Below are 24578 nucleotides of genomic sequence, written 5' to 3' on the forward strand. Positions count from 1 at the left end.
TATGACCACTTGAGTTGTGATAGAGAGATAGACTGAGTGCATCTGTTCACACTGATTTCAATAGCAGATATATTTTTATAATGTCCATGTATCAATCCTAATATTTTTTATGAAAACGTGTTTTAAGTTGTGATTTACCACCACTGGCACGTCATCGGGCCTGTGGTCATCGTTGCCCCGAGGGGTCACGCTGCGGCAGGCGTCCCTTATTTTTTCCTGTATTGAAGGTGGCAACCCTATCCTTAGCTCCTTTGCAACTGTGTGAGTGTGTGTGAGGTGAGGGTCCTTGGAGTATTGGAGATGCAGAAGGGACAGGGTGCGTCCATTACACATACATTGTGTTGACACTATGAACTGCATGAGTGTGTGTATGTGTTTGCATGTAGAAAGCGCAGCAACACTCTTAGGTCAACAGCCACGTGTTTGCCTTGGTTACCTTGGCAACAGCAGAGAGCACACAAAGAAACAGAGTCCTTGGAATCCCAGTAGCCAGAGTGGTGAAACATAGATGGAAAGAGAGATGGAGATGAAAAACATCTCTCTGTGTCCTGATGGTTTCTCTGTCTTTCTCCAGTGTCCTGAAAGATGACCGTGTTCGTGTGGAGAAGAGGGACACCTCTCAGTTTGAGTTTTCTTCAGCAATGAACACAATCACAGAGTTCTATTGCTACAAAGACAACAAAGGTGTGTGTTTGTGTGTGTGTGAGTGTATGTCTAGGGAAAGTGGGGCTCATAGACCTACTTTTTCCTTGGTATTGGTCAGTATTCTGAGTTTGCCCTTTAATTCTCTTCCAAACAGGGGAGGGAGACACTCTGTCTGTGTTAGTCTGTGTGTGTGTCTTTCGTTTTTTCTTTGTGGGTGAACAATTGATGAAGCCAGAAGACTAGTGACGGAGAGGTGGTTTGAGGTTATGATTCATATATATGTGTGTGTGTGTGTGTGTGTGCGCGTGTTGCAGGCTCCCAATCTCTCTCCAGTGTTGCAGCGTTGGAGGCTCCTGTAATCTGCTGTCTGGGACCTCTCATCCACTACCTCAGAGAATTCAACCTGGAAAAGGTTCTCCTCAGTGATAGGTACACACATGCTGAATGCACATTCACACACACACACATTCACACACACATAAATACAAGTATACCAACCCTGTATGCATGAATACAAATGAATGTTAACATTCACACACCCTCATAAGTAAGTGTGTGTGTGTCTGGTAGCTCCTTCCGACATCTGTCATGCAAAGCTGATGGGATGATGCTTAGTGCCTCCACTCTGAGAAACTTGGAGGTACTTTGTAACCAGGTAAATACCCAACTAAACTAGAGAGTAAAACTATTACACCGTACTATGACCTACGAGCTTGTTATCATCATGTAAAACACTGAATTAAATCAATGAACACAAGTATATTTTAAATAGAACATTTTATGATATCTCGTGAACTGTAAACAGTCTCTCCTGGGAACTACAGAATAGTCATTCCCATCAAATATATGCAGAAACTTTATAAACAACAAAGTGTTTAAGTGCACATTGAATATTTAAAGTTTAAACCCTGAAGGTTATCAAAAATACTGGACAGGGCTCTACGTTAACTTTTTTTTGCTGGAGCACATGTGCCCCCAAGTGAAAAACTTTAGGGGCACAGACAAACATTTAAGGGCACAGTCAGTTTCTGTTTTTAAAAACTTTAAACATTGCATTATTATTAGACTATTGAATGAATTACACAAAATTGACCGGAAAGAGGATTGGTTACTTATTTATTCATTACATATTGATTTATTACTTTTTTGTATTCATTGTGACATTGTTTCAAACTGACTGGCTTGGCCAAGCTTTGTAGCATAGGAGTCTTTATCTTTTTCCAGCTGACAGCCAGTTTTCAGCACATTTAGAGGCATCAAACATTTCCAGGGAGGGCGCCTCTGTACTGATCCGAATGAGGTCCTCTGTGGTGGATGGGTTCAAGCTACTCATTAATGGGAAATGTAGTTTTTATGTTGTATTCACACCGGCGTTCATGTAGGGTCGCAACTGCGCTCTTGGTTTTCAGCATGGCTTGCGGTAGGACAGAAGGGGATTCAGTTGGGGGGTTAATTTTGTTGACGGAAGCATTGTTTAAGTTTCTATTGTTAAACTCGGACGTTAGTTGGACGTTAGTTTGCTTAGTTATATTGTTCACACTGAGAAAGAAGGTTAGCTAGCTAGATCGCTAGCCAGGCTGTTACAGCGCCGGACAGATGCAGTAGGCTATCGCAGGACGAATGAGGTTTATCCGAGTCACGATTATTAGTAGTTGAAATCTCTCTAAAAACATTTGGAATAAATGTTTCCTGTTGAACTTAATGGTTTTAGCATTTTTGGGTTCCATAGACGCAAAAGTGGTCTTGCGTTAATTGCGCTAAATTATTTTTAACGCATTAAACATTTCAAATTAATTTCTAAGATCAACGCGTTAACTTTCCCAGTACTAGTGTATGCTATACCTTATTACACCCTATTATACACAACTATACCCTATTACACTCTACATACTAGGTGTGGAACGGTACATGTATTCGTACCGAACCATACGGTACGGGCGTCACGGTTGAGTGCATGAAATTACACTGAGAATACACGGTATAAAAATAAATAAAACTTGCGTGCAAATTAATCAATGTAATGCGGAACTACTGTTAAATACTCGTGTTCTTTCGGGACATCTAATCTGTAGCTCTGAAGCTCTGATTGGCGCCGCCGTGAGTCAGAGATAGGCTAGCTAGCAGCACTAAGGACGAGTATGGGGAGTGGTGGCGACCCACGAAAGATAGAGGACCCGTCGGCCGTTTTAAGATTGCAAGTTTGGGAAAACTTCAGTTTCCCATTCAGTTACAGTAGTACAGGCGAGAGAGTGGTGGATAAGACGAGCACTGTGTCGGCGTGGCAGTTGTTGGCAGTGACGTGCAGTCTGGGTAGGCAAGGTAGGCACTGCCTACCCTGCCAAAATTCAAACGTAAACATTTTTATTAAATCATTTTATTTAATAAACTTGTATTTGTATTTTTACTGTTTATTCTTGTGATTTATATATGCAATATGTGTGTTATTTCAATTGTTTAGACGTTACGATGACGAATGTAGCAGTTACGCATTAATCAAATAAGCAGTGCTTTCACTGTCCGTTCACTGCGGACGACAAGCGAAAAACTCACTTCCGCACTTCGATCCTGTATTCTTCAACGTGTACAGTAGGCTACCAGTCAAAAGTTTGGACACATTTTACCATTGAAGTGCCTAGCCTCTTACTGACATCACCGCACGTCACTGGTTGTGGGGTATGTGACTGGAAATACATCTAACATGCTAACGCATCTGGCGTGTGCTAAATGACTAAAAATATCCGACGCCATCACCCAGGTGTGCCAATCACTGGAACGAGACAAAAACATTTTTTCAACTTCTCCCTACAGTGCTTAACCAGCCATTAGATACATACACATACAAATAGGGCCAAATAAAGTACTGACGCAATCGGAATTTACATGTCATCTTCAATGCGCCGTATTCACTCGTTGAGGAACCTGGTTTGTTTTGCTTTTCCCTCCGTTGTAACGAACTCGTACCGAACAGTGATGTCTGAACCGCGGTATGAACCGAACCGTGACTTCAGTGTACCGTTCCACACCTACTACATACACTATTATACTCTGCTACACCTCCACTCTACTCTACCATACTCTATTATACCAAACTTTACTCTACTACATGTGCATGTCAGACAGACGGAGGTGTGAGGGGAAGTCTGCTTTGGGTGTTAGATCATACCCACACATCCTTTGGGAAAAGACTGATGAGGAAGTGGGTGAGCCAACCTCTCACACAAACAAAGTGAGTACCCACTTGCATGTGCACACACACATACATCTGAACCGGCACTGAGTTTTGCAGGGAATTAACTGATTTTAAACCCTATTCTCCTTCATCCCTTTTGCTCTCCCTCTTTCTCCCCCTTATTCCATCTCTCACTCTCTACCCAAACCCCCCCTCTTTCTGACTGCCCCTCCACCCACCCACCCTTCCTTCCTCCTTCTCTTTTCCTCTCCACTCTCCCTCCCCTTCTTTCTACTTTCCTCCCTCCCTTTCCTTCTCCGCCCCTCATTCACCCCAGGTCTATCTCAGAGCGCCTAGATGCAGTGAGTGAGATATTGCAGTCTGACTGTGCCAGTCTGGCCTCCGTCAGGGCTCTGCTCACCTGCCTGCCAGACCTTGAGAGAGGAGTCTGTAGCATATACCACAAGAAGGTACACACACAGTTACACACGTACACATACACAGACACACACATACACACAACAACCAGAGGACATTTTGGCATTCACATATACATCAGCGATGAGAATGGATTCAACACTGCAACGCTCTGCTGGGCATGAGCTCAATTCTCTGTGTGGGTGAAATTGGAAGCTGCGTCAACTAGCTGGCTAACTAGCTATTGTTGTTAGCAATTAACGTCCCAGTTTGGATCAGTGTTGTCGTAGCTACTCGAGACCGGTCTCGAGACCACATTTTGAAGGTCTCGGTCTTGTCTCAGACTCGATTTTTACTCGGTCTTGTCTCGATCTCGGACAAAGAGGACTCAGGATTTTATTTCAAGATCGCTCAAGACCACAACTGCGGGAATATCACTAAATTGCCTTTGAATTGTTTAATTTATTTGTTAATATGATTACTGTTATTGGATGTAAAACGTCACGCTTCAAATGCAACCAATAACTTAACTCATTTCTTATTTGAAATTACCCATCATGCCTCCTCGCACCCCACAAGTGAATGAGGAAGATAGGTTACCTGAACCACAAAGAGTTTACAATAACGTCCAAAAGAAAACACACAGTTTGTGTAAATTCTGCAAAGAGACGCTCACTGAGACGGCTGGCACTACATCAAACTTTAACCGGCCTTTAGAAAGAAAACATTTAAAAAGGTAAGCTAGGCGTAAGTGACGCCAGCCTAGCTACCTAACGTTTGCAATGTGCCTCTGTACCGAAACTATTCAGAAATCTTTTCCCCCATTACACAAAGAGATTTAGCTAGTATTAGCTATTTAACATACTGTATGTTTCAGGGCGTTAGTTTCAGTTGGTTGCCAGATTTTGTTTGTGATAACGAGCCAGGTCACATAAGGCAATGTAGCTAATTATGAATATAAAATTATGTTACATCAACGTTTACTCATGTCAGCTGCATACCTCTCCCGACTTCATATTGTTTAGTTAAACGCTGCGGTACCGCGCTCCTTCACTTGGGTGAGAGAGAGATGTGAAAGCAGAGACCGAGTACTACTGCGCCTCTAAGAAAAAAAAAAAAATAGGCTATTTGCCTGGCCATAAGCAAACGGAACTACTTTAAAAGTGCACATTTTTTGTTCAAATAGTTACAGATCAAATCTAACTCATTACCTAATCAAACCCTACTGCTTGTGTATTTCGAATGGTCTGGTCTTGAACCGGTCTCGCCCTGCCTTGGTCTTGGTCATGACTTAGTTTAGTTAGTCTTGACTACAACACAGGTTTGGATTGTCCGTTTTACTAATGAAAAGGTGGTTATGGGCAACATCTAATGGTTAAAATCTCTGTACTACCAAAAACGTATTGTACAGCATTTTGACGATTAAAAACAGCAAGAATATGGACACCACAAAAATCTCCACAATGCTCATATTCTACGTTCCTTTGCTGTTCCATTCCTCACCGCAGCTTGCTGCACCTCTCCTCGCAACCCCTTGGCCCCTTCCCCCAACATCCAGTTTTTTTGACAATGTATTAGAACTCAACGCTTTGCCTTGCATGTGTGAATGCCCTATAAGCCTGCACCACAAGTAGGTGGTAAACACATACATGCTGTACTCATGCATGCATGCATACAGACATGCATATACACATGCATGTATATATAAATACATGTACATGTGCACATATGCATACAGACATGTATACACACACATGCATAAACAGTTTGGAACAATGCCCTCTCTGACACCTGTCTCATTGGTTGACAGAATCACATCAGAAAAACAACCTTCAAATGTCAAATATGTGTGTGTGTGTTTGTGTATGTGTGTGTTTCTGCATATGGTTGTGTGTGAGCACTTACTTGGAGATGAGAAAGGGCTGGTTGATATTAGAGTGTTTCATGTTGACCTTCATTCCTGTCTGGCTCCTGATTGTTCCATATCATATTCCCAAACACACACACACGCTCAGAGATGGACATCCAGAAAGGGACTATTTTCATAATGAGAGTATAATGTTTGTAGTTGTGGTCTCTTGTCTGCTGGGACATCACTGTGACACCTATCTGGCCTGGTGTTTCTGTCTGTCTGTGTCTGTCTATCTTTGTTTGTTTGTCCAGTGTTCTACTCAGGAGTTCTACCTCATCTGCAGCTCGCTCTCTCGTGTGGGGACGGAGCTACAGGCTGTCCTCCCTGCTATCCAATCGCAACTGACCTCCTCTTTATTACAAATGCTATTAATGGAAACCCCAGACATGTTGGCTCCCGCCCACAACTTCCTCAAAGTGCTCAATGAGAAGGCAGCCAGGTGAGGGTGTGTGAAGCAGCCTGAAGTCATTCCTTTCCAAAGGTCATTGGGCTACATTAAGATGCAGCCATGTATATTCACAGGTAGGGATGGGTATCGAGAACCGGTTCTTGTTTAGAACCGGTTCCCAGTGAATCGATTCCTTGGAATCTTCCTTAACGATTCTTTTAACGATTCTCTGTGCCGTTAAACAATTAAAATGCTAAGTTTAATAATGGATTAAAAATCGATATGCTCAGTTTAATAATGGGACACGCGAACGTCTGAATAAACTATAAAAGTTCGCGCACGCATGCGCGAAGACAGACTGCAGCAAACATGGCAACTAGGAAGAAGCGTTCTAAAGTTTGGTTGTATTTCACACGACAAAATGACAACAACGCCACTTGTAATGCGTGTAAAAAGTCTATTTCGTCTAAGGGAGGAAATACTACAAATATGAAGAAGCATTTGAACACACAGCATGGAATGAAGTTACTGGAACGTCATGTGTTCGATGCATGCAGCAGCGCAGCTAACGTTCGCGCTTCATCTCTAACAGTGCGTTCACACTGCAGCGGAGCGGGCGGCGCGTGGCGCGTGGCGTCGGCTTCCAATTAATTTTCAATGAAACCAGGCGTTGACGCTCGCGTAGGGCATTGTGGGAAGGCGAGCGGAGCGGAGCGTTGCAAGTTGGATTTTCTCAACTTTATGTAAATGAGGAGCGTGAAAACGCTAGCGTTGGCCAATCGGATTGTTTTCTTGTTTCTTGTAAAGTAGCAACCTTTGGTCATGATAAACATTTCTAGGTTTCACAATTTCAAGATGGAGGAGAAACTTTTCGTATGTGTCTGCACACCCAGTTCTGTTCAGAACAAAGTTACTAATGTGACGAGCCTGAATTTAAAGATTACATTAAACTAATAATGCATGGTGCATGGTTGCCGATGTCGTCATTGTTCCTAGTGTGTTTTTATAGCCTACTTTTAAATTCAGTCTCGTCACATTACGTGACTGTTCTGTGCCACTGCTAGCCCAGCCTACAAACGACTGGTTGAGTGACCGGTGGCGTAACATGTATTCTACTGTAATCTTGCACTAGTAAAATCTTGCACTTACATAAATGTTGTGTAAAAGTGGTATTTTGATCGATATTGTGAGTACATGAACCCAAATCTGCACGCTTGGCCATGACTACAACAGTGACCTTAGAGAACTACAACTCTGTATTAACTTGTCTAACACGCCCCCGAGCGTGGTGTACTGTGGGAAGGCAAGCGATGCAGAGCGTTAAAAAACGCTGCAGTGTGAACGCACTGTAACTATCTAAGGTAGAGCTAAACTGCTTATAAGTGATCACAACCACTTGTTACTGTGTGAAGCAATTAGCCTTTATTGTGTGTAGTCGATCTAGTTATCTTCTGTCGTTTGAAGCAAACATTTTAGCTCCGGCATTCGTCTCCCATTAGTATTGATCTTATTGATTATTTCACGTTATCGGGGCGGCGTGTGTTATCAGCAAACGTTCGCGTGTCCCATTATTAAACTGAGCATATCGATTTTTAATCCATTATTAAACTTAGCATTTTAATTGTTTAACCTTTTAATAGTCCTGTTAAATGTGCCTGAAAACGCCTAAACAACATACCCAAAGTACATTGAAAGCTGTTGTTGAACCATTTGGAGTACATGCATGTAAATGGTCTCTTTTGAAAGGTGACACTGAAGTTATTTCCCCTGTTTTTAGGACCTCTGTAAGTCCTACTGGTGTTGAGTAAAAGAAGCTTGAACACAAGGAAACTAAAAGTTTCTATCTCCGACTAGATTTAGGTTTGAAAACAGAGGCCTGAAGAGGCCTAGAGGTGGTAGGTATTAGCTCATTTCAGAGCCAGTCAAAGCCAGTTTGAGAAATTCGTTTAGAACGAGTGTGTGTGTGGGGGGGGTGCAGGACGCACAGACCTAGTTGGCTGTAGAGGGGAACATCGATAAGAGAATCGATAAGGAATCGAATTGATAAGCAGGAATTGATAAGGAGTCGGAATCGTTAAAATCTTATCAATACGCATCCCTATTCACAGGGACGTTAATGTAAAAAAATATGATGCACAGACGCAGATTTTTGGGGTGAATATTGAGGTTTAATCAATTAATGGCAAATTTCAATGATGGTAGTCAAAATTCCTCGTGAACAGTACCAATGTTAATAACGGCAATCCATGATGAATATAGAAAAGGCAATATAAATATATCATAAGTAAATATATAAAATATAATAAGATATATATATGTATCATATTTATGATATATATTTTTTCTTTTATAGATCTCCTGTCAATACATTTGTAGCACACTTCCTCAAAACTATGTTAGCAACGCCCATAAGCTAAGCAATAGCTCGGCGACATCATTTACATTTTAGTCATTTAGCAGACGCTCTTATCCAGAGCGACTTACAGTAAGTACAGGGACATTCCCCCGAGGCAAGTAGGGTGAAGTGCCTTGCCCAAGGACACAACGTCATTTGGTTGGCATAGCCGGGAATCGAACTGGAAACCTTCTGATTACTAGCCCGATTCCCTCACCGCTCAGCCACCTGACTCCCACCTGACATCAACACAGGACTTTGGCCTGTGTGAGCGCAGAGTTACACAACAAGAACGTTGTTCATATCTTTTTGTAGTTTCCTAATAACTTTGTGTATGGTGGGTGATGGTTGTTTTGAAGCTGTTAACTTGAGTAAAAGCTGATTGATTTATGACTTAAGTGCTTGTTGTTACTAGGTGTGTACTGGTTTGTTACTGGGTGTGTACTGGTTTGTTACTGGGTGTGTACTAGGTGTGTACTGGTTGTGTACTGGGTGTGACCTGGTTATTACTGGGTGTGTACTAGTTGTGTACTGGGTATGTACTGGTTGTTCTTTGTCGTGGAGCTCTGCCTCATAGAGATTCTGCTCCTATTGGAAGCCGGCATCTCAAAGAGAAAGATTTTGTTGACTAAATGAGCAACCCGCTTCTTTCCTTGTAGCATGTCGACTATTCCACTGCCACCAAACGCCCTTCTAAGGGCTCACTGCCAGTGTTGTCCCTTGGATAACAACAGGGACGGGCACAAATTCTTTGTCTGCCTCGTCCCGCATCTAGCCAAGGTGAATACCCCTTGGAATGTCTGAACTGCTTTTGCCGCTCATTTGGAAAACAGCAGAGACTGCTTGCGTTCTTCCGGGAGGAGGAGTCCCTCGAGGCAGTTGTCTCCGCGTTCATCTCCGATATAGATAGTTTGGCTGCGGACGATGCCCCCAAGGACCCTATGGAGGCAGAGTCTGGGCAGCGGGAGAGAGACCCTCCAGTGATGCCTTTGCTCTCCCGTCCAATTCCCTTGCATCTTGTCAGATGATGGTGCCGGCATCAGGTCCAGCTTCTCTAAAGAGGACGACGAACCCTCGGCCACCGGTTCTTCTGCCTCCCTCGTCTTCAGCCTGGGCGGCTGCCATCCCAGACCTTCCCCTGTGGTTAATCTGTTCCCCGACCCCTAGCCCTGATCTAGACATCTCCAAGGGATGGAGGAGGTAGCGGAAGTGAGTGTCGGCAGGACCGAAGTCTTCTGTCCCCACCACCGTCTGTCCTGTGTATAGTTTGTGTAATAAAGATTAAAAAGAGGCATAGCTACTCTTTCCATTAAAAACCATCTTATGCATGGTGTTACACCTAGGTTACTTCGACAACCTGGTTCTAGCTCGGTCTCTGGACACGGCCATCCTGAACACAATCTCGCTGATGAGTCACCTCACCCGGATTTGCTGTCAACTGGGAAAAGAGCGCACCGTGGCCGTTTCAACAGTTTACCTACCTGGGTTTATAGATAAACACAGTAGAGATGAGAGCCAGACTTGCAGCTCCATGGAGAGAGACTTGGTTTTGGCTATCCGTGCGTTCCATGAGTCCCACACACAGTCACCGCTCTGTCGGTGATGTCCCTGCTGGGAATGATGGCTGCATCCCATGTAGTCGTGCCCTTGGCCCTTCTACACATGCGCCTACTGCAGAAGTGGTTTGCCTGGCTGCGACTAGATCCTGGTCGCAGGCTGCTGGTGATACTACGTTCCATCGGAACTGATCTATCCCATTGGAGAGACTCGCATTCATTGCTCGCGGAGTCTCCATGGGCAGAGTGGCGTCCCACTATCCGGTCTTCACGGATGTGTCCCAGACCGGGTGGGTAGAGGAATGCCAAGAGGGTTAAATAGGAGGAGAGAGGGACCTGTATAAGACACACCACATCAACCTCCTAGATCTCGAAGTGGGCTGTCGTTAAGTCTCATAGCCTCCTACCGCCCTGGAACCCCTTGGTTCCCAGAACTAATGAGTCTGGTGAAGAAGGGGGCCGGGGCCTCTTCCTCGACGCAATGATTCACTTTCTCAAGCCAGAGGCATGGTGGAGAGCTTTTCAGTGATCGGGGGTCCTCTCATTGCTTGGCCCTCTTAGAACGCAGAGGTCTGTCTGATGCTGTCATCCAGACTATACAGAGCATGCACACGTGAAATCCACAGCGTGTTGTTCACGGGTTGTGCACAACACAACAACATTAGCTAAGCAAACAAAAGTTGAAAACACAACAACATTGGCACACCACACAACAACATTAACAAAAAACGAAACATTTATAAAAATGCTGCATTTCAAAAAACAATCAACTTACAACACCACAACATTAAGTGACAACACAACAGCATTGGTTCACACCACAACATCAGCCCAAAACACAACAACATATGCAGAAACGCTGCATTTCAAGTTGCTCACAACAGAAGTGCTCCAGACCTCTAGGGGCATCTGTACTCTACTGTACCTGAGGTTTGCTATCGAACATAACGCAGTACAACATCGCTCAAACTAAGAGAGGGCGTGCATTTTGTAAAACATAAGATTATAATTAAAATATAATAAAACCAACTTAAATTGGTGAATTTAAGTTGTGTTCTTGGTTGGAATTATTTCAAATTGACCGGCTGTCAACAAGTTTGTTTTTATTTTGGTGGGAACAGCGCTTGACCATTAACATTTTTGCTCACCAGGCACTGTGGCTAGTGGTTTTCCAAAGTTACAAATGCTCTAGCCTCTCTGGAGTAAATATAAAAAATGTTAGACAAGCTTTCTTCCAACTTACCTTCTCCGTCACGTGTGTTCGCGCATCTATGTTGCCTAGTAACGAACGCACGGTGGCCGAGACTGTTTAACACAGGGGAAAACACTACGTGCTGGCAGCAGGAAACTTCACTCCATGTGCCTGCGCCTTGTCCATTAATGTATACAACTTTAGCAGGACATCTTGGTTGGCGTTTTCTCAGCGTGAGAAATACAAGGTGTGGCGTGTGAGTGTATGAACTGGTTGAAATGCATGTCTCACGATTAATGTGTGAGGCTTGAGAACCCTGTTTTAGATGTGTTTTGAGAAGACTACAATAAAAAAAAATATATAGAGAGATATATAGAATACCACCCGCCAAAGTGGCTAGTAAGAGTGACTGCTTTACCTGCCACAGCCAAATTCTACCCACATTTGGCGGGTGGGCGGGTGCTAATGTCAAGCTCTGGGTGGGAACCCAACTAATTCCACTTTGCACTGCCCCTAGTGGTCTGGAACACTTCCGTTGACGCTTCTAAAAAACTAAATAACTGTTCGCGCTGCCGGGTATCTCACTGACTTGCGGGGCCTGTTGTGACTTCCATTGAAAATAAATGGGAGGCAAAAGTTTGGTCTACCGCCCCTCCTGAAAAAATCCTAGGGGAAACACTGCCTGTACATCTACAGAGTAAATACAATAAGGCTATTGTGAAATCCTGTGCACAATTGCATTGTGCACAGGATTTCTTTTTTTTTTTTTTTTTTGCTGGTAAACCAAACAACATCTTTTAGGTTGTTTGAAAGGCAGAATATCCTTCTAATGATTGACCGCAGAGTTAATCAATGGATTGGTCTCAACAGTTCCTTTCAATGTTCATCTAGCTTACTTAAATCCAGATATCCAACATTCCAAGCATTCCATTCTGATAAGACTACTTTACAGCTCAAGAATACATTTCATTTAGCCTAGCTTATTACGTTCACACACTTTTTGTACAAAATATGGCATTCATTGCAGCCAAATGTAAGAGTTTGTAAAATGCTAATTTGCTCATTTATACCTCTCAATATTTCAGAAATGCTATTGTAAGCTATTTTTTTGAGTGGGCTGTTATAATGTTAGGCAGGAATTCAAAAAGTGGGACTTTGATTGTGAAGGAGGAAGTCGTTGCGAAGAGATTGGAGACAATAAAGTGTGGCTGGCCAAATGGAGCCTGTAGGCTGTCCGTGTCTCAAATTATTATAATTTATAAGCCTTCAAGAACGATCGGATACACTATTGTGAATCCAATGATCATAACAGCCATCGCCCATGATGTCATCTCCTTTTATTAGGCCTACCTTACTATATTCATAAATGGTTTAGCCTACCATTTGCAAAATAGTTGCAAACTATCAAAGTCATATCATTAGGGGCCAAGCAGCAAACAATAGGTGCTAGGGCACCTATTGTTTTTGTTAGTTTTATTATTTTATTATTATACTTAGCCATAGAAGTCTATGGCAGCCCATAGAACCATATGGTAAAAGGTTTTGAAATTTGGCACACTGATTGGAGACAGTCTACTGATCAATTTCACCAAGTTTCATGTCGACCACTCAAGCACTGTAGTGCCACCTAGGGGTCAAAGTTGGAGGTGTGTTTACGCCCATAACTTTTGAACCGTAAGACCAATTTTCTAAAGTGAGGATCATTGGATTCCTTATATGTAGACAATTCGACTGGATCCTATGATATCATTTTCGTCATGAAGGTTTTTCCGCCATTTAGTATTTTCTGAAAAACCTACTTTTTCGAACTCCTCACAGGCCGTTGCTCCGATTTTCATTAAAATCGTATTAGATCATCTTCAGACTATGCCAACAAAAAATCATCAAAATTGTATTCATAAGTCAAACCGTTCACGAACAACGCGCAAACGATTTTGACAAAGAGCACGCCAAAGAGGATGTGAGGCCATAACTCTGAGACTATTTACCGTGTGGAGACGAAACTTTGGAAATGTCATCACAAGCATGATTTGCCGCGCCACCTACTGGTCAAGTAATACGAAATACAAATTTTTGCTTACATCTTCTGAACAGTTTTGTCATAAATCACAAGATTGGTCTCTTCTGATTCTACATGGCATACCAAGTCGAAAGACTTCACATTGACCCGTGTCCGCCATCTTGGGGACCGGCCATCACTGTGTCCGGCCATTTGGAATTTTCATTAAAAACCAACTTTTTTGGAACTGTAATCAAATTATCTTCAGACCACAATCAATTCAGTTTTGCAATTGTAAAATGTAATTTCAAAATAACATTTTGAAAATGTAATAATACTGGGTGATAAAACACACATATCTAGGAAAAGTCATCAAAGCAGGGTCCTGGAATTTTATTGAGTGTGAAGTCAAACACATTTTTCTCATCACTGGTTGGCGCTTCTAGTGTTAAGTGCATTGAGCTCCAAGTTATTCTGGCTGCACCAGGTCACTAGGTTGTCAGCTTCCCACCTGTAGTCTGCATTGTCTACAGACCTGTTAGCTCTGTAGGCAAACTGCAGGGGGTCCAGGAGAGTCTGTGATAGATTTGAGGTGTGCCAGCACCAGGCGTTCAAAAGACTTAATTACCATAGAGGTCAGGGCGACGGGTCTGTTGTTATTCAGTCCTGTTGGCCTTGGCTTTTTGGGCAAAGGGATGATGGTGGAGGATTTGAAACAGGCTGGCACATGGCATGTCTCCAGAGAGGTGTTGAAGATGTTGCTGACCACAGCTGGAGACAGCTGGTCAGCACAGTGCTTCAGGGTGGCCGGAGAGACACAATCTGACCCAGCTGCTTTGCGGGGGTTCTGCCTCTTGAAAAGTCTGTTGACTTCTCTCTCCTGAATGGAAAGAGTTGTCTTTGTGGTGGGTGGGCCTCTGGTTTGGGCAGGTGGGGGGACAATCCAACTGTTAAAAGCGACAGTAGAACTCATTGTTGTCGTTGGCACAGGCGAGAGTCATTAATGGAGTGAGGGGCTCTGGGCTTGTAGTTGGTGATCTGCCTGAGCCCTCTCCAGACAAAAGCAGAGTCATTAGCTGAGAACTGGTGTTGTAGTCTCAGATTACAGTTGTTTAGCTTCCCTCACTGCCAAATGAGAGTGTTCTTTCCCCCTCTGCATAGTGGAGTTGAGGAGGAACGGTTGCATAGGTTATGTCCAGTACATGCTCTTTCGCGATACTATAATATATTACACTTATCTTTCCTCCAGTTACTGGTCTGCTATGGTAAATCGAAGGCTGGGAAACCTCTGTCTACACAGTCTCCCACTGGCTCCGCAACGCTATTGCTATAGTTTATGAGGCGAATGTCTGTCCCATGCCACCTCGCATTCGGGCTCATTCCACTAGAGGAGTGGTAACTTCGGTGGCCATCCTCCGTGGCATGAGAGATGAGGAGATTTATGACATGGCATCATGGTCACCGCCTTCACCCTTCGTACGTTACTACCTGATGGACATCATGTCCCTCCTTCTCTCACTTTGTCCTCAGCACAACTGGGGTGGGGCAGTGTAGCGGTTCGGTCACCCCAGGCTGGCCTCTTAGGGTGACTCCTATTGAGTACATATTGGGTTTTTCCTTGGGAAGAACCCTTCCAGATGTATAACACTACTTTCCTGCTACGCAGTTGCTGTGAAGGTACAAAAAGGGGGAGGGACGCTATACGCTGCATTTATTCTGTGTTGACAGTCACCATGACTTTGAAACATGGGAAGTGTGCCTCCAGATGCTCCACTGAGTGTTAGGACCTGGTCTCGCTGGGGGTATATCTAGCCTCTCACGCTCCGCCTAAACCAGGAGGAGCAGAGCCCCTATGGGCAGACCTCCATGCCATAGAACGATGGTTATGGAGATAGCTCCAGTTATATGAGTGGAGCAGAGCATATGTAGGGGGCACATGTGTTTTTGTGTTTCAGTGATTGGCTACGTGAACGTTAGGGGTAAACCAACGGGGCTCCGCTCCACTCCACTAAAGTTATCTCCATAACCATTGTTACCTTGTGTGCACTGGTTGTTACTGATTGTGTACTGGGTGTATATTGTGTGACTGGGTGTTACTGGTTGGTACTGCTTGTGTACTGAGTGTGTACTGGTTGTTACTCTTTGTATACTTGTTGTGTACTGGGTGTGTACTTGTTGTGTGTGAATGTGTATGTACTGGTTGTGTACTGGGTGTTACTGGTTGTTACTGGTTGTGTTGCAGGGCAGGGGATAAGAGGGAGCTTTTTTCAGATCTGACTGGGTTCCCAGTGCTGCAAGAGCGTCATCAGCAGATCCAGGAGGTTCTGACAGACATACTGGACCACCGTAGGGAGGTCCGGCTCACACTCAAAACCCCCTCACTGGACTACATCTCGGTCTCTGGACATGAGGTACCTACCTGTGTGTTTGTGTGGGTGCACTCGTGTGTGAAGACGTGTGTGTCTAATCTGGCACAAAGTCAAGGTGCCCTAAACAAAAATACAGGGGGTGGTCCGCCCAGTGTCTTACCTAGGGTGAGACACCTAGGGACAAAAGTATTCCTAAGGGTGGAATGTAAGCCCATGGGTGTCTTACATATATGCATCCTATTATCCCATGTGCATTCCCCTTCCCCCAGGGTTAAACAAACTGTGGCATACACTAGCAAACACTGAGTACACTACACAGTTCAGCACAAGGAGAGGTACCGTATTTCTTCGATTAAATGCCTCCCTCAAATAAACGCTGCCCTCGAATAAATGCTGCACCAAAAAAATCTGAAAACTGTTATTTAATTGGTTAAATTAAAACATTGTTTTTATTACACAAGTAAATCACAAGTGTATAATTCCCTCGAAGCACTGGCAGACACAATTGGCTTTCTTGCTACAGGTTTGAAGCTTCTTCTCCAAATCCACCGTGAAAACTAAACCCACAGTATAACGAGAAAATAAAGACCACATTAGCCTAATATGAACATACAATGACATGCGCAGCATGTAAATAACGTTAACCAAAGTAAAATACAGACACAAAACAACATACCTCTGGAATAAAGGTTTCCTTAGATCGCTAACATCTGATAACAACCTTAAACTTTTATCGGAGCATTAAATGGTCCGTGCTTCCAGGGTTGCCAGGTCTGTGTGACAAAACCAGCCCAATGGCCAATCAAAACCAGCCCAATTGCCAAAAAAAACAGCCCAATATCAGAACTCAAAATATTTTCCTGCCAAACCATATACACTGCTTTTAAAGTCCAACAGCATTGCCATCATTTCCAAATGTATTGTAATATCTACAAAGTAACACCAAATGTTTAGTATACCAGCATTAAAAGGAGTTTTCAGGAGGTTTTCTCAGGAGACTGTATTAGTATTAAGGCCGAATTATGCTACTCAGTTTTACAAAAAACGGACACATGGGAACGCCCCTTGTCTACGTGGAACGCCCTCTCCGAGCTCTCCGGGAGCCCTCGGAGAGCCCCAGACAGCTCGACGTGCACCACCTGAATTTACCACGTAATTTCGTATAGTTACGGATACCCCCTTTGCTGTGATTGGTCCTTATTAAGAACCGCTTGCGTCAGGGGCGGGTTGCCGTGACCAACAAGACGAACAGAATCCTTTGACCGCCATTGCTGTAAGTTTTTATTATTCATATTTCAGCTAAACAGTACATGTAAATTAGCATCTGAATTAAAATGTGACGAGAAATGGGCAGTGTAGTTGCTGAAAATGTGCTTATTTTATTGATGAAACTGCTAATTTGTACATTTGCTCCGACTTTTCGATAACCTAGCTAGCATCGCAGTGCAGCGCCACCTACTCTTCTGGCGGTGAATTGTTTTCAGCACCCACAGCCTACGGAGAACAATAAACAAAGTCTATCCGTCCGTATCCGTCCGCCCGCTCATAAACGGATGTCGGAGTAGCATATTTCGGTCTTTTGGCACGTGTGCACACGCACAGTGCGTGTGTGTACGTGCTGATCTGGAGTCAGTTTGGTAGGATTTAGGTATAAATACATTATCTCATTTAAATATGGATTTTTATTTAAAGATATTCATGTAATTTGCATGCAAAATAGGTCTACCCGAACCAGCGGACAAAAAATTCAACCTGCGGCAACACTTCAAAAGTAGCCCAATTCCGCGGGAAAACCGCGGACCTGGCAACACTGCGTGCTTCGCTTGCTGTTAGCTTGTCGACTCTCTCACTCACGAGCGTTCCAAAAGGCCTTCAAAATAAAGGCACTGTACTCTTACTCACTTAATAATACTGAATGCAATTATATAATTCTAAATTATGACATTGGTTGAAAACAAATTATACATTATAATAATGTAATAGCGACAATTTCATGTAGCCTACAGCCTACTATAGCAAGGTAGCTGACTTCACCACTGGCGAATTCTCCTTTCATCAACCCCAAGTTCGCATGCTACAGATCTGTTGCTGGTGTTGAGTGCTTTCTGCACAGCTTTCTGTTTAAAAGCTGAAGTGTAAGAACATTTCGGCATGCTGCTTCAGATTTCTACACAATTTAGACACGCATGGCTTCAATTTTATACTAGGCTTTGTGTTTGACCTTCTTGTCTATTCTTTGTTTGTCTATGGCCGCACTGCAGCTGCAATTCTCTAAATCTCTCTTACTAATTAAACGCCACCCTCGAATAAACGCCGCACCAAATATGATCATTGTGTAATACACGCTGCAGCGTTTATTCGAAGAAATAGGGTATTCAAAACACAGACAATACATTACCCAACAAATGTCTTATTAAACGGGGCAGACAGGTAATTGATCAGCTGTAGTCGCTGATTGGAACATTAAACAGAAAATTCTCCTCTGTTCACCCTCCTTTCTTTCCTCCGTCATCCCATCTCTCAGTTCTTGATTGAGTTGAAGAACTCCATGTCATCTGTAGTACCATCTGACTGGATCAAAATGAACAGGTGATTCATCCCTCACCCCTCACACACAGAAATAAAAACACGCAGGCATCGTGTGTGTGGAGGCATCGCCTCCACACACACACATATGGTAAAACATATACGCTATCGAACATTTTCATCATTTGTTTCCAACCACACAGTACTATTCCTCTGTTTTTCTGTTTAATTATGTCATTGCCCCTGTGTCTGATCATGCCCCTTCCGCTGTGTATGCTCCCCCTGCAGTACCAAAGCTGTGAGCAGGTACCACACCCCCTTCTTAGTGAAGCGCTACCGTACTTTGTTGCAGCTCAGAGAACTGCTACTGCTCGACTGCCAGACAGAGTGGACCAACTTCCTGCAGTGTGTACACACACACATACACATACTGCTTTCTGCTCTACTAATCTGTAATGTTCAATAATCCAAAGTATTTCCTTGTTAAATATTCTGTCCAGTCCAGTTTTTCTATCTTTTTCTCTTTCTCAACCTCTCTCACTCGCTTTCTGTTTTTCTCACTCTCTATTGCTTGTTCTCTCTCTAATTCTTTCTCCCCCTCCCTCCTTCTCTCCAGTCAGTTTGGGGAGTATTATCACACAATGAAAAAAGCTATTAGTCACCTAGCAACCGTGGACTGTCTCTTCTCATTGGCTGAGGTGGCAAAGCAAGGGAACTACTGCAGGTGATGTCTGTGTGTGTGTGTCTGTAAACTACAGGTTATGTGCCTGAGTGTGTGATTGTGTGTCTACTGCAGGTAATGTCCTCTTACATTGATGATCACGGGTGTGAGTCTGTGTGTAAGTGTATATGTGTGTGTGTGTGTGTGAGTGTAGGTGTATACGTGTATGTCCGTGTGAGTTTGTGTGTGGGGGAAGGGGACAGCATGTGAGGAGGAGTGGGTTGGCGCAGCAAGCTCACTGAGAATGCCAACCTCTCTCTGACACCCACTGCTCTGAAGCTCCCTTCAAGTGTCTCTCTGTTTTTGTCTCCCTCTTTCTCTCACTGTCTCTTTCCCTCCTGCTGCACCATCCAATAGTGTGTGCGTGTATGTAACAATGTGTGTGTTCTGTCTCAGGCCCAGGCTGAGTGAGCAGCAGCAGATAGTGGTGAAGGAGGGCAGGCACCCCTCCATAGACCTGCTGCTCGGAGAACTACACCAATACGTACCCAACCACACACAGTTGCAGGTACACACACACACACAGTGACACACACACAGCTGCAGGTCCACACCTACTTAAACACAGACACACTGCTTCAGGTACAGACACACACAGTGACAAGTAAACACACCATTTTTGCAGGTACACATACACCTCCCACACACAGCACAGAGGAGAGTGCAGGTTGATCTTGTGAAACACAGGCCAATAGGATGAGGAGCCAAGCTTTCAAACCATACACTCAGTTACAGAAGTGCATACAAATACCTCACCCTCTCCTCCTCTCTTTCTATCCTCCTCTCCGTCTCTCTTTCATTCCCTAACTGACCTGCAAAATAAAACCACCACCTGCTCTAACTCCTCCCATCTCCTCTCCCCCTCTCCTATTTTCTTCTTCTATCCTCCCCCCTCCCCTTTCCCCTCTCCTACCCACTCCTACCTTAGGGGGAGGGCCAGAGGGCCATGATAGTAACAGGTCCTAACATGGGGGGTAAAAGCTCATACATCCGCCAGGTGGCTCTGCTCAGCATCATGTTCCAGCTGGGTTCCTATGTCCCTGCGGCACAAGCTCAGCTCAGCATCCTGGATGGAATATACACCAGGTATACGCACCACATACACGTGCACAGTGACAGATGTATGTTTTCATGTATGTGTGTACTGTGTCTGTTTTTGCCTGTGTACTTGTGTTTGTACGTATGTACTGTGTGTGGGTGTGTTCTCTACTGCAACAGACCTAATGAGGTCTCATAGATGTGTGTAATTACATTTAGTCATTTAGCAGACGCTCTTATCCAGAGCAATGTTTTTGTGCAAGGTGGTGTCACTGGTGTGTTAGTGGATGTGTGTGTGTGTTTAAGGGGATGTGTGTGTGTTGATGGATTTGTGTGTGTGTGTGTGTGTATGTGTATCAGCTTGAACGTGCCAGTTTTGTCAGGGTGTGTATTGCTGTGTTTTGCTTATATGCGGTATGGATTTTGACTCTACCATGCTAACCGCGGTACAGCCTTCCAGAAATAAGATTTGGCACAGCCCCATTCACACCAGCCACGGCATTAAAATTACCGTACGGAACTTTAACACAAACATTGCAATCAATCTACGCAAACATCGCAAGCAATCTTCTGCAATTTATGCTAACATTGCCACAAATTTTCCGCATCCTCATAACCAGTAATGCACAGATCGAGGAGAGCATTGTTTTCGTGCTGTAGCAGGTCAAGGGGTGTGGGGTTTCCACAATAACAAGTAGAATAAAACTTCAGCACACTCAGTCCACTTTCCATGTATCAGGGCACTTTAATTCATCACATACATCATTTTATAGGCCATCCCACAAACAATCAACCTCCCAACGAGACACAGCCTGTCTCGTTGAAGCAGGAAGTCCCTATATGGCTCGGGGGTGGATCCAATGGGCGGCCAGATACCTGCCCTCAATCACCACTCCCCTCACCTCTCCCTGCCGTCTGCCACAGTGCTTTAAAGTTCGGTTTCATTTGACACAACTTACGACATAGAGACATAAACGTCAAACATGCAGCATGGAAGAGTGTAGCCATGCAAGGAAAGATACCAGGTTGGTTGGAATTGTGAAAAGCTTGTTGTAGGCCAACAGAGCCATATAATAATTTTTTATTATCGCTGCTGGCATCTACCATACTGTATCCTAATGAGGACTATTGTTCTACTGACGAACGTTGAGAGCTCGCTTGACGATAGGGGACCCCTTAATCTGCAATTCATTGTTGCTAGCTCTAATCAGATGTACTAACTAGTAGGGGTGCAACAATTCAACAAGCCCACGGTTCGGTTCGGTTTTATGGGTTTCGGTTCGGTTTGTTTAGCACATTAGGGGGAAAAAAAACATTACCATTTCAGTGTTCTCTCTGTATTTTCGGTGTATTTTCGGTATATCCGGCGTAGATACCCCATCATGTTAGATGTATTACCGTTAGCACAGGGCTGCCAATTTTTCAAAAAACCTTGGAGTGAGATTTGGTGGGGCCAACCCAAATTTTGCTGCGTTCTAATCCCTTTCAAATTTTTTCAGTTCGGTTTGCACCCCTACTAACTAGGTTTATAAGATAAGACTAACTTTGTATACCAACGAACACCAATAACTAGAACTAATTTGACAGACTATAAACCAACGGACTTCTGGTTATGATACACGTGCTCTCTAGCTAGCTACAGTAAAAGTGTTGCTTACGTTAGATACTAGACCTACAGTCTAGCTCTAACTGCATTTACAATCTATCAAGCTATATCTTACGATAAACTTTAAAGTTGGCTATATAAAATGCTACTAATAAAAATTGATAAGAGGTCTACTAATGTGTTGAAATATGAAAAAAGTAATTGATCAGTAATTGGATCAATTTACCAGCCAACTTGCTCCGGAAACACTGAAAATAAATGGGGTTGAACGTTGGAAAATGTTTGGAACCATAGGTCACACGAGACACGCTTTACTTACATTTACATTTTACATTTAGTCATTTAGCAGACGCTCTTATCCAGAGCGACTTACAGTAAGTACAGGGACATTCCCCCTGAGGCAAGTAGGGTGAAGTGCCTTGCCCAAGGACACAACGTCAGTTGGCATGACCGGGAATCGAACTGGCAACCTTCGGATTACTAGCCCGACTCCCTCACCGCTCAGCCAACTGACTCCCTACTTCCGCATTCTTCGATAACAATGGAAGTCTATGGAAGTGTCGCAACTCTTTTTCTATGGCTCTGGTTACCATCAATCTTAAACGCTTTTCCAAAAGAACGTATACTTGCAAAATAACATATATTTCCATTTCATTTAAATAACCAAAACAAAAAACAGAACATAAGTATCACTTATGCCTAATGGGATAGTTCAAATTTGTATCTTTTACAAAAAAAACATTCAAGCATGGACGCTGCACGCATTGTGCCAGCCAATGAAAGTCAACAAACAAGCATGCGCAACTTCAGAGGACGCAAACATTCATTGGAGTAAGCTGCTTTTGTTGGCAAGTGTAACTGTAAGCAAGCGTTAAGGATGTCTGAAAATAACACCAGTGGGGTTGATTTGCATGACGAAGAAGAATTGGTAAAAAAAAAGGGGGCTCTTCTGTCGTTTGGAAATGGTTTGGTTTCAAGTTATCCGACATCGACCAACAAACAGTAAGCTACTCTGTAGGTTGTGTCGTCGAATTGTGCTAGCCAAAGGTGGAAACACTAGCAATCTTTTTCACCACCTGAAAGCCGTGAATGTGCGCGAATATATCTACCAGAATGCGTTTTTTAGTTAGAATTGTAAAATTTGTATTGTAGGCCGTTGAAGAAGTCGAGTATTCAGCCATGTAATATTTTGTTATCTAACTCAATACAAATATTGAACTAAATGTTCTTGTTATCCCATAAACGTACTGCTGATATACATTTGAGGTCATACCGCCCAACCCTAATTCAAACCCCAATCCTTCAGTGTAAATAACCAATGCAGCAATGTTTTCTCCTACCAGTATTCATGAGTCAAATATTATATACATGCAAATACAGTTCATTCAATCATGTAGCACTGAGGGAATAGATACACCTCCTCCATGATAGTATGTGTGCATGTGCGTGTATGTATGTGTGTGTGTGTTCCTGAAGGTTGGGTAGCTCACTCTCCATCCTCTTCACGGTTGTTATGGAAACAGCAAAGGAAGTGGAATGTAAAAATATGTTTTAAACAGACTGTTAGCTTCAGCTAGGTTTCTCTTTGTTTTATAACAATCTTTCATATTTCCACTCCTCCCATCCTTATCTTCTCTCTTCAATTCTCTCCTCTACTCCAATTATTTTATTATGAGTCTGTGTCTACGGTACTTCGTGGGTTCTGAGGAATGATGCTGTGACCATCACAGGAGATACAAGAAGGAAAGACCATCTCAGAAGATAAAAGAAGAGAAGACCATCTACTAAGATCCCAGAGGACCATCTCAGGAGATACTGAAAGACCATTTCAGAAGATTGATGAAGACCAACCCAGGAAATACAGGAAGACCATCTCAGAAGATAACAGAAGACCATCCTATGAGATACAGGATGGGAAGTCCCTAGGAAAATCCCAGGAGTTAGAGATAGAAAATATTATCGCTGGACAAGCAGGAAGAGAAGTGTTACGAATCCCTGGGTGGGCAGGGAAACATAATGTGCCACTACACACAGAAACAACAAACCAAGAATCAGGGTGAGGGAATGGTGGATGAGGAACCGGACACAGACGCTGAACAACCGTGGTAGCAACAACGGAAGGGAGTTTTATTTCTCCACCCACAACATCACACGGTATAACACTAGTCTACAAATAATAATAGATGGGAGAAAGGGGCTGAGCAGGACCAAAACAAAGAAATCAAACATGTAACATCCCCACCCCTAACCCGTCCTCACTCCCTAGCACAACCCCATTCGATTAATCTGGCACACGATCAGGGCGCCCTAAAACCAAACAAAATACAGGGGGTGGTCCGCCCAGTTTCTTGCCTAGGGTGTATAGACAGAGGTTTTCCTATGGGTAGTGTGTAAGCCCATGGGCGTCTTACCTACATGCACACCCCCATCCACCAGGGTTAAACAAAACAGTGAAACACCGATAGTACACACTGAGAACAAAACATAAACCATACATCACCCAATCAATGTAGCAATAGTAAACAACCCTCCTTCCAACACAAGGGAGAACAAAGGAACTTAAATAGCAGGAAGTGAGCTCTGATTGGTGATCCGGGGAAGATGGGTAATTGATGAACAGGTAGTTTAGAGGTCACTGATTGGAC

General features: G+C 43.6%; 1 protein-coding gene across 4 annotated transcripts in view; it reads left to right on the forward strand.

Moving 5' to 3' along the window:
- Positions 1-24578, forward strand: part of msh3 (mutS homolog 3 (E. coli)) — a 57259-nt gene that overhangs the window by 22562 nt on the left and 10119 nt on the right. For 2 of the 4 annotated variants that reach the window (XR_009928510.1, XM_062451359.1), the window contains exons 9-20: positions 575-684; positions 960-1074; positions 1216-1300; positions 3762-3871; positions 4152-4284; positions 6395-6582; positions 15916-16084; positions 18567-18631; positions 18857-18973; positions 19185-19292; positions 19686-19797; positions 20218-20375. Coding sequence is in view for 3 of the 4 variants with exons in the window: in XM_062451359.1 (XP_062307343.1) it covers positions 575-684; positions 960-1074; positions 1216-1300; positions 3762-3871; positions 4152-4284; positions 6395-6582; positions 15916-16084; positions 18567-18631; positions 18857-18973; positions 19185-19292; positions 19686-19797; positions 20218-20375 (1470 nt within the window). In the remaining variant the exon portion in view is untranslated. The remainder of the gene's footprint in view (positions 1-574; positions 685-959; positions 1075-1215; positions 1301-3761; positions 3872-4151; positions 4285-6394; positions 6583-15915; positions 16085-18566; positions 18632-18856; positions 18974-19184; positions 19293-19685; positions 19798-20217; positions 20376-24578) is intronic. The other 2 variants (XM_062451360.1, XM_062451361.1) reach the window with 2 other exon arrangements.

The sequence above is a fragment of the Osmerus eperlanus genome, chromosome 25 (genome assembly GCF_963692335.1).
Source record: "Osmerus eperlanus chromosome 25, fOsmEpe2.1, whole genome shotgun sequence".
NCBI classification, from domain to species: domain Eukaryota; kingdom Metazoa; phylum Chordata; class Actinopteri; order Osmeriformes; family Osmeridae; genus Osmerus; species Osmerus eperlanus.